This window comes from Bombina bombina, chromosome 4 (assembly GCF_027579735.1).
Source record: "Bombina bombina isolate aBomBom1 chromosome 4, aBomBom1.pri, whole genome shotgun sequence".
Taxonomy (NCBI): Eukaryota; Metazoa; Chordata; class Amphibia; order Anura; family Bombinatoridae; genus Bombina; species Bombina bombina.
The window spans coordinates 753,259,485-753,275,998 of record NC_069502.1 but is presented as its reverse complement, the minus strand read 5'-3'; the positions used below and the strand labels follow the sequence as shown (position 1 = coordinate 753,275,998).

General features: G+C 35.6%; 1 protein-coding gene across 1 annotated transcript in view; it reads right to left on the bottom strand.

Moving 5' to 3' along the window:
* EFCAB2 (EF-hand calcium binding domain 2) overlaps nucleotides 1-16,264 on the bottom strand; it is a 68,016-nt gene extending 51,752 nt beyond the window's left edge. Inside the window, exons 1-2 of the mRNA XM_053711041.1 lie at nucleotides 16,226-16,264; nucleotides 8,916-9,000 (exon numbers count right to left, since the gene is read on the bottom strand). Of these exons, the coding sequence (XP_053567016.1) occupies nucleotides 8,916-9,000; nucleotides 16,226-16,250 (110 nt within the window). The 5' untranslated portion in view covers nucleotides 16,251-16,264. The remainder of the gene's footprint in view (nucleotides 1-8,915; nucleotides 9,001-16,225) is intronic.
* Between the last annotated feature and the right edge of the window lie 250 nt (nucleotides 16,265-16,514).

Below are 16,514 nucleotides of genomic sequence, written 5' to 3'. Positions count from 1 at the left end.
CATTTAGTTAACTAATATTCCTTGAAGCCGGCATGTGTTTGTTTATGTTTTGTATCCATGTATGTTCAAATCTGTGGGGATGCCACGTTCAATTACGCCACTGTGTTAACCCTTGTGATAGTACTGCATTACACACGCCTGTATAATTAACATCCTTGATCGTATACAGTCATATATTTAACCATATATAATGACCAGGCATAGAAAATAAGCCCATTTAAACTATGGCAGCACCTGCTTAGTTAATGAGACTAGAGCTGTTGTAGACTCCAGTAAGGAAATTCTAACGCTACCACAAACATTTAGTTCACTCCCTGACTGGCAACATGGGTGGGGATGGTTATGAGGACAATAATGTTTGGTTTTGCTGTTTGGTTATGTGTTATGGTTGTTTTGTCATTGGTTATGTCTGTCTATGTCTTTGTCGTTTTACTTTGTTTTTGTTTTGCCCTTGCTGAGATAGCTTGCAAGTCATGCCATCATCTTATCACTATAACCACACTTGTTAATGCGGTGACACGAAGGTTGACACCATTTATAATACCTGCAAAACTATAGCCATTTCTCCCATGGCAGCCTGGGACATGCATGTTCGAGCCATACTCTCAGGGGGGTCACTATGCCTCTCTTAAACCTTCTAAGTCACTTATAGCTCAATTCATACCAACCTATCATTTGTTAAATTGGGCTTTTGATAATGTCATCTTGCAATGATATAGCAAGTACTCCCTACATTATTTCAAACATCATCTCAAATGACTTATAAGGTATTTGCTAATTTAACTGTATATCCCCAGTACGGCATTAGTCATGGTGGGGGCCATGGGAATGGTTCACCTAGTCAATTAGTATATCCTGAAGTTTGCATGTATTTGTATAGGCCGTGTACCTGGGTGTGTCCAACGGCGTGAGGGGTGCCACTTTCAGGCTCACTACTGTACTATCTCCTTAGATAATTTTACATAACACGCGCTCAAATACCTCACCTGCTTGATTGTATCCAATCATATATTTAACCTCATACAGAGACTAGGCATAGCTCATGATCTCTACATTTAAATTATGATATCATCCGCTCAGCTAGCAGGGCTAAAGCCTTTTTGTTTCGTTTTATTTTGGTTTGGTTTTGTCTGTTTATTGTTGTTTAGTTTAGTTATGTTATAAAAAAGGAAAAATCCCAACTCTGTGTACAAATACTTCTCGAGCGAAAGTTATTGATCTCTTAGTAACGTATAAGGAAAGCATACCAACAGGATTTATCTTTATGTCTATACCTATTAAAATGTGCCTGATTTTCACATTTTCACTCAATGTATGATACTAAGCCCTGCGTGGCGCATTTACATGTATTGTTTTGTGATCCTGTATACAGTGTTGGATATAAATAAAATTTAAAAATAAATAAATAAAAGAACTACAACCGGTAAATATAGGTAGCCAGAATATGCTGATTTCATTATACGCAGATGATATTTTATTGTTTCTGCAAGATACCGTCATAAGTATTCCAATATTCTTGAAGATTATAGACAAGTTTAGCTCATTCTCAGGCTATAAAATTAATTCCACTAAATCTGAATTATTATGGGTCAAGACTCAGTTAAAGTATATTTTTAAGGAAATACAATATATTAATTATCTCGGGATCAAAATCAGTAGAAATCCCAGAGAGTGGTACCAGTTAAATTACAGGGAATTTTTTGACAATCTACAATTAGATTTAAGTAAATGGAACATATATTACCTGTCGTTATCGGCAAGGATCATGCTGATTAAAACAATTTTTTTTCCCAAACTGTTATTTTTACTACAAAATCTACCCATTTTCATCTTAAAGGGACACTCAATCAAAATGTAACTTTCATTATTCAGATAGAGCATGCCATTTTAAACTTTCCAATTTACTTCCGTTAACAAAATGTTCACAGTCTTTTTATATTTAAATTTTTTGAGTCACCAGCTCCTACCGAGCATGTGCAAGAATAAGTGTGTATGCATTTGTGAATGGCTGATGGCTGTCACATGGTACGTGTATGCATTTGTGATTGGCTGATGGCTGTCACATGGTACAGGGGGAGTGGAAAAAGACATAACTTTTAAAATTGTCAGAAAAAAAATCTACTGCTCATTTTAAGTTCAGATTAAGTGATATTGCATTGTCTTGTTATCTAGCATTTGTTGATTATGCAAATCTACTGTGTTGACTGGTCCTTTAAGAAAGGATATAGATAGATACAATAGAGCATGCACAATTTTTATCTGGGGAAAGAAGAAGGCACTTATATCCATGGAGAAGTTAAGTTATGCAAAATTAAAGTATTATAATTATGTTACATTGATAACATTTGGACTAAGGCAGACTATGTTACGTATTATAACTAGGAATCCGAGATAAGTCCATTTAGTTTACAGGCTATACTGCACTGTCCATACAAGAAGTTACCATGCAATCTGAGCAACCTGCTTACATTTGCAAATATTGTACTTGCATGGCAAAAATATTGTAGGTTAACAGTTCAGGAATTTCGGGTGTCCCGTCTTCTCCCTATTGTTGGATGTGTGGATTCTTCACCAGGAATTCACAATAGAATATTCCAGGAGTGGCATGAGAAAGGTCTCAGGCAATTTGCGCAGTTAAGGATGGGGGTAGACGGGAGGACCCAAACTTTCGAGAATTTGGCTGGACAATTTAATCTTCCAGCTAAGAACTTTTATGCCTATTTACAAGTATGCCATTATATTGAGACATATATAAAAACATTGGGCATCGACTGGGGACAACAATATATAGATTCAGGTCTTAAGGTATACCAGGCTGGGAGCCGGTCAATCTCAATTTGGTATCAAAACATAATGCAGATCATTGGACAAAAACATATTAAACAGGTTAGAGATAAATTCTTGAAAATTTTTACCACATTACAATGTGAGGATATCACTGACAGTATAAAACTGGCAGATGAAGCAACGAATCATATTAATTGGAGAGAGTCGCAACATAAAGTAATCAATAACTTTTATTTAACCTCGGCAAGAATAAGTATTTGGACTTCGGCTCAGCATAGTAATTGTTTCAAATGTAATAAATCTAGTGCAAATTTATTACATTGTTTATGGAGTTGTCCTAAAGTTAGACAATACTGACTGAAGATACAATACTGGCTAAATAGATATCTCAACGTTAAAATAGTATTAGAGCCGATCCAAATATTTTTCTTAAAACAAGCAGAGAACCCAAGGGATAGGTGCCTTATAAATATGGCCATTCTGGCCGCACGTAATCTAATATTTAAAAACTGGAAACAGAAAGAGGTCCCAAGTTTAAGTTAATACATTAATATCGTTAAAATTCAGATGATAGTTGAAAGGCAAGATCTGAAAGTTGGATCGGAAAAACAATTTAGAAAATACTTTAGCAAGTGGAAAAACTTTATATGTTCCTGGCCCTCGGTGTCGGAGCAACAATTTCTAGAGCCACTTCAAAATTCATTACCTTTTTTGAACCTAGTGGTTGTAGAAGTCTTACCTATACAATGGTTAATTTAATAACAAATTTAAGTTATGGGAAGAGAGAGAAAGCATAAAATGATTTTTTTTTTTTGTTTTTTTTTCGTTCTCCCCTGTCCCTTCTCCTCCCAAATTCTGCAGTATCAAGGTATGTGGGAAAAGGAGAGGATAGAAAAATACAAGAAAACATATCCATTAAATATTCACTTGCATTGTCTATATGTAGTAGAGAGATTCTAGGTTAAGGCTGATTATTGTTAAATACGGCAGGGAGATCTGAAAATCATATGTGAAAAATAATAAAATAAGGATGGGGGGCAAGAATATGGGGACAGAAAGGGGGAGAGAAGTTGGGGGTAAGAACAAAATGACAATTATGGTTTTCATATTAAGATGTTCTCTTCTTGCTTAAACGCAAGGAGAGTATTAGAAGTGGACTCTGTTTATTATGTATTTGAATGTGTTTTTTGTACAGTCTCTAAGGTTGTACTTCATAGAAGTTAATACTATCAAGGCAACCTTGGTAATAACTTTTTTGTTCTTTATTTTTGTATATTCTTTTTTTTTTCTTATTATCATATTATAACATTTTTAATAAAAATGATTATTTAAAAAAAAAAGCAAACTATTAGAACGGTGACCAGCCAGACTTTGGTAATGACTCTGTGATCATTTCACCAGACGTCACAAACATTATTCCATAATTTGCTTTTGTACATATATATCCTTTACCCCCTTGATCTGGATATTACTATTCCCAAGTTTTAATTTTCTGAATGTTCTTGGTCCAAGAGGTTAGATAACTATTCTCAATCAGTTGTGTCTATGTTTAAATATATTCAATTCCGTTTTATACTATACTATCCTAAAGATGTACTGTTGATAAACTTTGTACCACATGTTGGAATCTAGGTACAAATAATGGATTCTATCTGGCAATCTTACCAATGTGTAGACATATGCTTATGTTCTTAACTGTATTGTAAGCTGATTTGGTTTATAAACTATATAACCTCAATAAAAACATGTTACATAAACCTGAAAATGCAAAAAAAAAATGTATGTATATGAAGTAGCTGGCTTTGTGCTTTTAAACCACAGCCTATTACAATGGTGAGTCGAGGTGAATTTCTCTAGTAGGAGAAAAAGAAAAAGAGCGCATCCACGATCTAAGTGCAGTAAATAGGTATACAGTTTATTGAATCGATAAAACACATATAAAATTTACACTCACAAAGGTGCCCTCAAACATATGAGGTATGTTCGTTCCTTAAAAGTAGTACACAGCAAGCTACTCCAGCACAATCGAACCTCCTAATGGTCCCCCTTCGTGTAGGTGATATAAAGTACAATCAGATATTTCAGGGTATTTCGTAGAGCTAAGTGTGCTGTGAGCTGCGTTGTGTATAGAGGAAATCTTGTGAAAGTTCAGTTTGGAAAACAAACTATAAAAGCCGGCTAATAGTTTGAATCAAACAGCATTCACAGTCCCTTCTCCTCACACGTCAGATTATGGGCGTGGCCTTACGCGTTTCGCGGGCTCCTCCCGCTTCGTCAGAGGCTATGCCCATAATGACCATAATCTGCCCTTTTGTATGGTTGTGTGCATCACGCCTCCAATTGCTGATTTGATGAGCTATGGGGGCGTGTGATATGGGTGTATCCTGGTAATTATGTGTCTGTTTACATTTTCTGTGCTGTCTAATATGTAGCGCAATGGCTAGTCAGAACTTGCCCCTTGTCTAGCACAGCATATAAAGAATTTATATTATACATACATACATCTCATATATAAATAGCCAAACCAAAATAACTCCAGAATGGCATATTGATGCCTGACATACAATTTGACAAATTTGTTTGGCTATTTATATATGAGATGTATGTATGTATAATATAAATTCTTTATATGCTGTGCTAGACAAGGGGCAAGTTCTGACTAGCCATTGCGCTACATATTAGACAGCACAGAAAATGTAAACAGACACATAATTACCAGGATACACCCATATCACACGCCCCCATAGCTCATCAAATCAGCAATTGGAGGCGTGATGCACACAACCATACATAAGGGCAGATTATGGTCATTATGGGCATAGCCTCTGACGAAGTGGGAGGAGCCCGCGAAACGCGTAAGGCCACGCCCATAATCTGACGTGTGAGGAGAAGGGACTGTGAATGCTGTTTGATTCAAACTATTAGCCGGCTTTTATAGTTTGTTTTCCAAACTGAACTTTCACAAGATTTCCTCTATACACAACGCAGCTCACAGCACACTTAGCTCTACGAAATACCCTGAAATATCTGATTGTACTTTATATCACCTACACGAAGGGGGACCATTAGGAGGTTCGATTGTGCTGGAGTAGCTTGCTGTGTACTACTTTTAAGGAACGAACATACCTCATATGTTTGAGGGCACCTTTGTGAGTGTAAATTTGATATGTGTTTTATCGATTCAATAAACTGTATACCTATTTACTGCACTTAGATCATGGATGCGCTCTTTTTCTTTTTCTCCTACTAGAGAAATTCACCTCGACTCACCTTTTTACCTAAGCCTGGGAACAGACACCTTTGGGCAAGGAAGGAGCTGCAACCCTATTGCACACAATTTGGAACCGGAGTACCGGTACAAGTACCATAGACTTGAACATTCTTTCACAAACTTGGTATTATATGCGCTAAGTGGTTTATTTATTTATTCGTTCATTGGTTTGCTATAATTTTTGCTTATCCCAGTTTGTGCTGAGACACATACTGAATAGTGTGGCGCTGACTCATTATACTTGGATCTGCCTATTACAATGGGTTGAGCTTCAGGTAATATCAGATCTCATTATGTTATCACTTTGTGTACACAAACTTGCTTCCTTATCTTATATTTGTCTGGAAAACTAAAGTTCAATACACTGAGAGAATAATGGGAAATTATCATTTTATTACTTAACTATCCTGCACCCCACTGAGTTTAATTTCTTCTGCTGGCTGTGTTTACTTAGGCTATTCAATAGCTGAGACTCCAGTATCAAAACATTCAGTATAGGTTGAAAAACCACAAGCTAAATCAGCTATTTCAAAGGCCAAAATAGGGGTAAAGGATCTACTTGTAAACAATTTAATACACTCCAGCAGGTAAAATAGATCATTGGGAACAATTTAAATGGCAGAATTTTTTTGGGTGAACTGTCCCTTTAATGTTAAAGATAGGGAAAAGACAATTATATATATATGTATATATACACACACACATATATATATATATATATATATATATATATTTACAAAATCATATGGAGTTCCCCCCTTTGCGTCTATAACAGCCAGCTCTTCACACTGCGTATTGATGTGTGGCTTGCATACAGCTTCATGGTCATGTAAACCCATTTCATAAAGCTGTTATGACACAGTTCTTGTGCTAATCTTGCTTCCAGAGATATGAACTGTAGCAGTAGGTGGCCCCACTCTGTTAGCACTTGCAACAAACCAGTGACGTCACTAGGGTTGGTGTCACCCGGTGCGGTAACTTATGGTGTCACCCCCCCTCCCCCCAGAAAGCAGACACACACAAACACAAAAACACAGGCATACACACATACAAACACTCAGACACACTTAAAAACACACTCAGAAACACATTCAGACACACATTCAGACACACACACAAAAACAAACACACAAAAACACTCTGACACACACACACACACAAAAACACTCAGGCACACACACAGAAACACTCAGACACACACATACAAAATAAGTAAACTGCACTGCATTAATTATAAAGCTCATGCCTAGAGCTGCTTCCTGGCTCAGCAGAGCATCAAATGAAAGATAAACAGAGCACTCTAAAAATAAATCACTAAAGAAAAGGTTTAGGTGCGCAAACTGTGAAAATTCTGCTTTCTGACTCTGTTCCAAGTCTGTCAGTGCACAACCCCGGGCCGCGTGCCTACCACTTCTTATGGCCAAGCACCTCTGCTCTCTGCCTACCCCCAGACCCCTGTCCTCCATCCCCTCCTACCTCTTCAGTGTGCACTTAGTGTACCGTAACTGTACCAGTCTGGTGGGCATCATACGTGTCTCCTTCACTTTAGAGACAGTGTTAGACAGTCATGCGGTCAGGTGCCAGGCATCCCCCTCATGATTTCCTAGTTCCCGTTTAGAGAGACCGCACAGCAGTGAGTGACTCCACTGCTCCACACGTCACTGAGCAGTGAGCACAGATAGGCAGGCAGGTTTAGGCTAGCAGCGCAACTTCGCAAGCCCCACGGCACGCCCACAACATTCATAGTGAAATTGGGCAGGGTAGGAGCAAAGTACAAACAAGCAAAAGCAGCCGGGAAAACTATTTGTGGAAATTGCAGCGCTGGCTCAAGGGGCAAAAAAATGAACTGTCTACAGCTTCCCCAGTCCCACTAATGTTCAGAAATGCTGGCCCCTCTAATAAAAAATATATGCATCTCTACATTGTATTTCTTTGAATTTCTGGGTGTCACCCCCTGGAGGGTATCACCCGGGTGCGGCCCGCACCCCCCTAGTGACGCCACTGCAACAAACTTCTACAGACCTAGCAGGGCATAAATTGCACAAAATAACTTGTAGCAATGGTGGCATCCTATGAGAGGGCCATGTTTTAAGTCACTGAGCTTTTCAGTACAAACCATTGTACTGCAAATATTTGTCTACATAGAATTCATGGCTATCTGCTGGATTTATGCATCTGTTAGCAATGGTTTTAGCTGAAACACCTATGCTTAATAATTAGTAGGGTGTCCACATTATTTTAGAAATATATATATATCAATCAGAGTTGCTGTGATAGTCTTGTAATTTAGATGCCCAAAAAACCTAAATATTGCAGGTATTATTTATGGGACAGATAATGCATTTTAAAAGACAAGCTTAAAGGGATAGGAACGTCAAAATTAAACTTGCATGATTCATAAAAACATGTCATTTTGAGATACTTATAAATTCACGTCTATTTTCAAATCTACTTTGTTCTCTTGGTATTTGTTGTTGAAAAATAATATGTACATATCTTACACTAGTGGGAATTAGTTGGTGATTGGTGTCTGCACACATTTGTCTCTTGTGATTGGCTGACTAGATGTGATCAGATAACTCTCAGTAGTGCATTGCTGCTCTATGAACAAAGGATATCAAGAAAATTAAACAAATTTGAAAACAGAAGTAAATTGTTAAGTTATTAAAAATTGTACTTTCTATCTGAAAAAAAGGGGTTTCATAGACCTTTGTTTTCTCTTCGGGCCCCAAGTCTAAAATATTTACCAACATAAAAACAAGTTATTACATATTTATGGTGTTTAACGTATTAATAATTGGCATCATCTTTAAAATTAAAATAAAAAACACGAATAAACAACAAAACGCATCCTTACCTAACATCTACCGTTTTATTACTTTCATGGTCGAAAACTTCAAAAGCTTCAGTGATTTTTTTCTGTAGGTTTGAAACAATCGCTTCTGAAAAAAGAAACATAATTTATATTAAAAAAAAAATCAGTACAATAAAATTTGCAGCACATATGAATTAAGAGAACATTAAAATAAATAAAGTGAAATAACCTAGCAGGTGATTAAGGTAGATCTGAAATATTTTGTTTTTCAAAACGGAAACTGGAAACCTAAAATAACTGATTTGACTTAATTTTTAAATGATTTTGAGAAGGTTTTACCAAGCTAACCTTATTATATTACCGGAATCACAGTCTTGTTTCAATCAAAGACAGTAGAGTTTTATAACCAAAGACTGAAACAATCTGGTAACAACATGGATGTTTCACTGTAAACACAAGTATTTTTTTTTCTTAATTATTAAATGCTAATTAAACAGTGTGCTCTGATAAATTGAAATAATAATATTAATCTGTGAGAAATGTCAATATTTTGCTCTATGACACACTGGGCACATTTTTAGAATACTTGGGTTTGATTCATTAAAGGGACTCACAAGTCGAAATTAAACTTTAAAGGGATAGAAAGTCCAAATTAAACTTTCATGATTCAGATAGGGCATGTAATTTTAAACAACTTTCTAATTTACTTTAATCATCAAATTTGCTTTGTTATCTTGGTATTCTTAGTTAAAATCTTAACTTAGGTAGGCTCATATGCTAATTTCTAAGCCCTTGAAGGCCACTTATCTGAATGCATTTGACAGTTTTTCACAGCTAGCGGGCATTAGTTCATGTATTTTATATAAATAACATTGTGCTCACACACATGGAGTTATTTAAGAGTAAACACAAATTGCCTGAAATACAAGTCTGTCAAAAGATCTGAGATAAGGAGGCAGTCAACAGACGCTTAGATACAAGGTAATTACAAAGGTAAAACGTGTATTAATATAATTGTGTTGGTTATGCAAAACTGGGGAATGGTAAATAAAGGGATTATCTATCTTTTTAAAGAATAACATTTTTGGTGTTTACTATCCCTTTAATGATTCAGATACAGGTACAAATTCCCAAATACGGAATTCCAAACTTATTCTGAAATCCAAACTTTTTTATGAATATTTGAAAAATTACTATTTTTCCCTACCTGTAAATTGCAATCTTCTCTGCTTGTGTATTTGGTTTGCTTTTGTTTTTTTTGCTAAAACACAAAGGCCCCTATTTATCAAAGGTCTTGCGGACCTGATCCGACAGTGCGGATCAGGTCCGCAAGACCTCGCTAAATGCGGAGAGCAATACGCTCTCCGCATTTAACTTTGCACCAGCAGCTCACAAGAGCTGCTGGTGCAACGCTGCCCCCTGCTGACTCGCAGCCAATCAGCCGCCAACAGGGAGGTGTCAATTAACCCGATCGTACTCGATCGGGTTGAATTGCGGCGAGGTCTCTCCGCCTGCTCAGAGTAGGCGGACAGGTTATGGAGCAGCAGTCTTTAGACCGCTGCTTCATAACTGCTGTTTCTGGCGAGCCTGCAGGCTCGCCAGAAACACGGGGCCTCAAGCTCTATCCAGTGCTAGATAGATATGCCCCAAATCGTAGTCTATATTTATTTATAACAACAAATATTACCTTTCTGATTACAGTACTGTACTATCTTTCTGATGGTACTATGTATACAAACATTATATAAAACTACCTATAGGTTACACGTATATTATAACATGTAAATATTGCCTAAATGACACAAGATATTGTTGCTTACACTTGGTCCCATCCCCTCTCCAAACAAAATCCAGACTATTATGGTCCAAACCTTTTCTGGTCTCAAGCAGTATGGATAAAGGGGTTTTCTATTTGTATGTGAAAGCCAGGCTTCTCTTTTTACATTTGACTTTTATAAACACTATATTACTAAAGTCCTTATTTAAATGGGACATTTTAATTTCTTGGTTTTAAAGGGACAGTCAATTCAAAATTAAATTTTCATAATTCAGATAGGGCATGCAATTTTAAACTTCTTAGTTTACTTTTATAATCAAATTTGCTTTGTTATATTTGTATTCTTTGTTGAAAGCTAACTTTAGGTAGGCTCATATGACAATTTCTAAGCCGCTGAAGGCCGCCTCTTTATATCAGTGCATTTTTACATTTAGACACTGCTATTTCATGTGTGCCATATAGTTATTGGATAATATTGTGCTCACTCCCGTGGAGCTATTTATGAGTCAGCATTAATTGGCTAAAATGCAAGACTTTCAAATGAACTGAGATAAGAGGGCAGTCTGCAGACGCTTTGATTCAAGGTAATCACAAAGGTAAAAAGTATATTAACATAACAGTGTTGGTTACGCAAAACTGGGGAATGGGTAATAAAGGGATTATCTATAGTTTAAACAATAAAACATTTGGAGTACACTGTCCCTTTAAGAAAGAATTATGTAAATCTAGTTAGGATTACCACGTCTGCTGGAATAAAATACCAGTCACAGTAATAAGCATAATTGTGTGATATCTAAACTAAAGCTGTTACTATGATTGGGTCTTAGAAATGTAATGTGTTATTATGGATTTATTTTATATTATCTAGAATACACAAACCATAAAAATACCACTTATGCCAATAAAATATTGTATGAGTGATAAACAAAATTTTCCATGACGACAAAAGTGTACATGCTGCTTGATTTTTCTGGCTGATAAGTGAAATACTTATTTTGGGGCAAATTTGTATAGAATAGAATATAGTATCATTTTAAAATAATTCTTTTATAAAATTTTTGTGTATATCTGAAAGAATGCAAGTCAGCTTTGTATTAAATTCCATTTGCTATTGATACAAATATTTCTTAAGATTTAATACATTTTGCATAAAATATACTCTTTAAACTGTACTCAGTTTTTATAGGCTGCCAGTCACCTAATAAGAGAACTATATAAAACCACACACACATATACAACTTTCCATGCATATATATCTCAATCAGTGTTCCCTCTAAGGTCAGTTTTGTGAGAGGCCCAGTGGTGAAACAGTTAATAAGAGAACCATGCCTTGCAGTCTGCATTGTGCAGTGTTTGCTAATTGCAGGGTGTGGTTACCTAATTAACTGTTTCACTGCTGAGCCGCACACAAAACTTGCCTTAGAGGGAACACTGATCTCAATCTATCTATATACAATATATATGTCTATCTATCTATCTATCTATCTATCTATCTATCTATCTATTTATCTACATATCATCTAAATACACACATACACAGAAGCGCACTCTCAGGAATGAACAACCAGCTCAATACCATTGTTAGCCTGTTCTATGGCGATTTACCACCTGGGTGCAGCTTCCTTTAGCCCAGTAATGCTTTTCACAGAGTAGAACTTTCCTGTAGTATATCAGTCTGATCCCGCCTATTAAGGTCAGTCCAGCGTCAAAATACCAGGCAATTCCTCTCTGAACAAGGAACACAGCACCCCCAGACGATCGTTTCGGCCTTCATTGGGCCTCATCAGTGAGGTGGAGCCATATTCCTCTAAGCACACTGAGCAAGGAGTCCCCGTCTGGTTGCCCCTTTTTCCCATAGGGAGACTAAATACACACAGAGAGAAGAAAACTCACAGAAACAAACAACTATCTCATAAACTTGTTAGCTTGTTTTATGGCGATTTACCACCTGGGTGCAGCTTTTTTAGCCCACTAATACTTTTCACAAAGTTGAACTTTCCTGTAACATATTATTCTGATCCCGCCTATTAAGGTCCAGCGCCAAAATACCAGGCAATTACTCTCTGAACAAAGAAACACAGCAACCTCAGATGATCGTTTCAGCCTTCATTGGGCCTTGTCAATATGAATTTCCTGTTTGTTTGAAGTTAAATTTAAACAACTCGAACTTAGTCCTTTTTAAAAACAAAATATATTTGTTACGTGTCATTCATTTTTCCTCATATTGAGGATTTTTTAAATACAATTTCCCTTTGAACCTGAAAAAACTAATCTCTGCATTCTGAGACATATACTCCATTTTATGTGTGTTCTCTTTTGGGGAGTGGTTTATTTAAAATAACATCCATTTAAATGCATTGACTCTGAAAGCATTTAAATGCAAAAATCCTAATCAACTTGTATCAGACACTCCCTAGGTTGTTGTCCACTTGCCCATTCACAATTTTTTGTGTATTTTTCAATTGGAAATGTAGATCCTTCTGAAAACGGTGAATCATCATATATACCTCATAACTGAACCCGATACCAAAACACAGGTTTGTCTGCACCTTTCAGAGACAGGTCACACTTATTAAAGAGCGATAGATAGATAGATAGATAGATAGATACATAGCTACATAGAGATAGATAGATAGATAGATAGAAGGAGATAGATAGATAGATAGATAGATAGATAGATAGATAGATACAAAGAGATATATACTGTAGATACAAAGAGATAGAAAAATAGATAGTTTATATAAAGAGATAACAAGCAAAATGCCTGGCTGTTTAGAAAACTAGTACAGGTACAAATTCCCAAATCCGGAAATTCCAAACTTATTCTAAAATCCAAAGTTTTCTATGAATATATTTTTAAAAAATGTCTGTTTTTTTTGTTTTGTTTTGTTTTTTGTGTGTTCTAAAACACAAATAGTAGTCTATATTTATTTAAAACAACACATTTTACCTTTCTGATTACAGTACTGAACTATCTTTCTGATGGTACTATGTATACAAACATTATAGATTTTTCACTGGAATAAACTAGGTACAAGCATGTAGTGTTGTATTATTGAACGTGTGCTGAGGAGATAATCCTGTGGAGGCCCTTGGCAAAATGTTGTTTTGATAGACTCCCACGAAAATGATCTTTTTATTTGTTTTATGGTTAGGAACCAAGGAACACACTATTACTTTTGGAGGATAGTTGTAGTAGAGGAAAAGACTTCCAATAGATAGGGATAAATAATTGAAGACTATACAAAGATATATGTAGCATTTATAAGACAATCTTTAAAGGGACAGTAAAATCAAAATAAACATTCATGGTTTAGATAGAGCATATTTCTATTATCAACTTTGCTTTGCACTCTTTGTTAAAGAGTAAAGTTTGTTAAAGAGTAAAGCTAGGTAGGCTGATAGGTGCCTTTAGGAATGTGCATGTCTATAGCAGGAGTGTTTGTTACTATGTATAACAATGCTATAAACATTTTTACAAATACTGCAGCCAGATAGCTAACGGCACATGCACACTCCTGAGCTCATCTGGGATTACTCTTTAACAAAAGGATACCAAGAGAACCAAGCAAAATTGATAACAGAAGAAAATTGGAAAGTTGTTTAAAATGTCATGCTCAATTCAAGATAGACCCTCCAAGTGTCCCCTGGACTTTAAACCAATGCTAATATAGCCATCTGCTAGGGCTTGCAGGGCCCTTCCTGATCAGAGGACATATTAGCATATGTATGAAGGAAAGGAAGAATATGAAAGTTCCAGGAATCCCTCAGACCAAGTAGTATGCTACTAGGTTGCTAACCATAAAATAAATAAATACAATCAAATAAATAAATTCAAACAACATTTAGCTAAGAGCCAACACAGGATTACCCCTCAGCACAATTTCGGCCAATCTGGGCACAAGCCTTGTTGTCCTAGGCAATAATACATTCCTGTACCCAGCCTGTTCCAGTGAAAAATCTATCATTTATCTATCTATCATTTATCTATCTATCATTTATCTATGTATCATTTATCTATCGATCATTTATCTATCGATCATTTATCTATCGATCATTTATCTATCTATCGATCATTTATCTATTTATCTATCTATCGATCATTTATATATTTATCGATCATGTATCTATCGATCATTTATCTATTTATCGATCATTTATCTATCTATCATTTATCTATCTATAATCTATCTAATCATCATTTATCTCCTATTTATCTATCTAGTTACTAGACAACTTAAGCAGGTCAAAATTGTATAATACTATTAATGTATATGAAATAATAAACAAAAAAAACTATATGCAAGTTGAAACCAATATGTATTTTTTATTTTGAGCACTGAAATATAATACCTTAGCACCAATAGTACCCACTTTATTATACCACAATGTAATTATTTTATTGTTCATTTTAGTATCCAAATCAAGTTTTTGAGAGGTTAAAGGGACACTGAACCCAATTTTTTTCTTTCATGAATCAGATAGAGCATGCAATTTTAAGCAACTTTCTTATTTATTCCTATTATTATCAATTTCTCTTTGTTCTCTTGCTAACTTTATTTGAAAAAGTGGCATCTAAGCTAAGGAGCCAGACAATTTTTGGTTCAGACCCCACACACACTTGTTTATTGGTGGGTGAATTTATCCACCAATCAGCAAGAAAACCCAGGTTGTTCACCAAAAATGGGCCGGCATCTAAACTTACATCACTGCTTTTCAAATAAAGATACAAAGAGAATGAAGACAATTTGATAATAGGATTAAATTAGAAAGTTGCTTAAAATTGCTAGCTCTATCTGAATCACGAAAGAAATTTTTTTGGGTCCAGTGTCCCTTTAAATACAATTTTTAATTATTTATGTTTCAGTTCTTAACATGCTAATATGTCATTTTAACAACAGTTTGTAGAAAAGTAAACATTAAAATCAAATATTGCAAGAATAAACATTAAATGGGACTCTTTTGGAAATGGCTCCTTTACTTTTTCCTGTTGTTGAATGTTTTAATATCCCCCCCCCAAAAAAAATTAGCTTGTGAACAATCAGAAGACATATGGATTACATATGTATTTCTATCTTTCTAACAACTGAGCTTAGTAATGTGGGGAATGCTAAATATATGTCTGAAAATTAGATACTCGGTGTGGCAATGTTGATGGAAACAAGCCCAGAACTAAAAATACATTATTACTTTAATTATGAGAGAGAGAGAGAGAGAGAGAGAGAAGAGAGAGAGAGAGAGAGAGAGAGAGAGAGAGAGAGAGAAAGAAACAATGCACATGGTGAGCCAATCACACGAGGGTTCTATGTGCGACAACCAATCAGCAGCTACTGAGCATATCTAGATATGCTTTCCACCAAAGAATATCAAGAGAATAAAACAAATTAGATAATAGAAGTAAATTAGAAAGATGTTTAAAACTGCATTCTCTTTCTAAATCATGAAAGAAAAAATGTGGGTTTCATGTCCCTTTAAGAACAAGATATTTCCAAACTGCCTATTCTTCCTATATTTTTATTGCTCTCTTTATAAAAACATATCACTATATTTTTTTCTAATTTTCTTCCCCTCTTACCTGCAGCCTCTTTCTCATCCGACATGTTTGTTGTTGTCAGTTACCATGGACACGGCAAGTGTGATTCTTGTTAGGATTTACCAAGGCTAGAAAGGGAGCTGCTGCTGTGCTGTACACACCCCCAGGCTAAAAGGTCCTGCAAGAACTATAAATAAAGGAAGCTCCATATAAATCTCTCATTTTTAAAACCAGTCTAATAAATTCCTTGTTAGATTTCTTCAGCATTTTGTAGCTCAGCTCTTCTGATACATAGATTCAGCCTATGATGCATATATCTAAATTGTACATT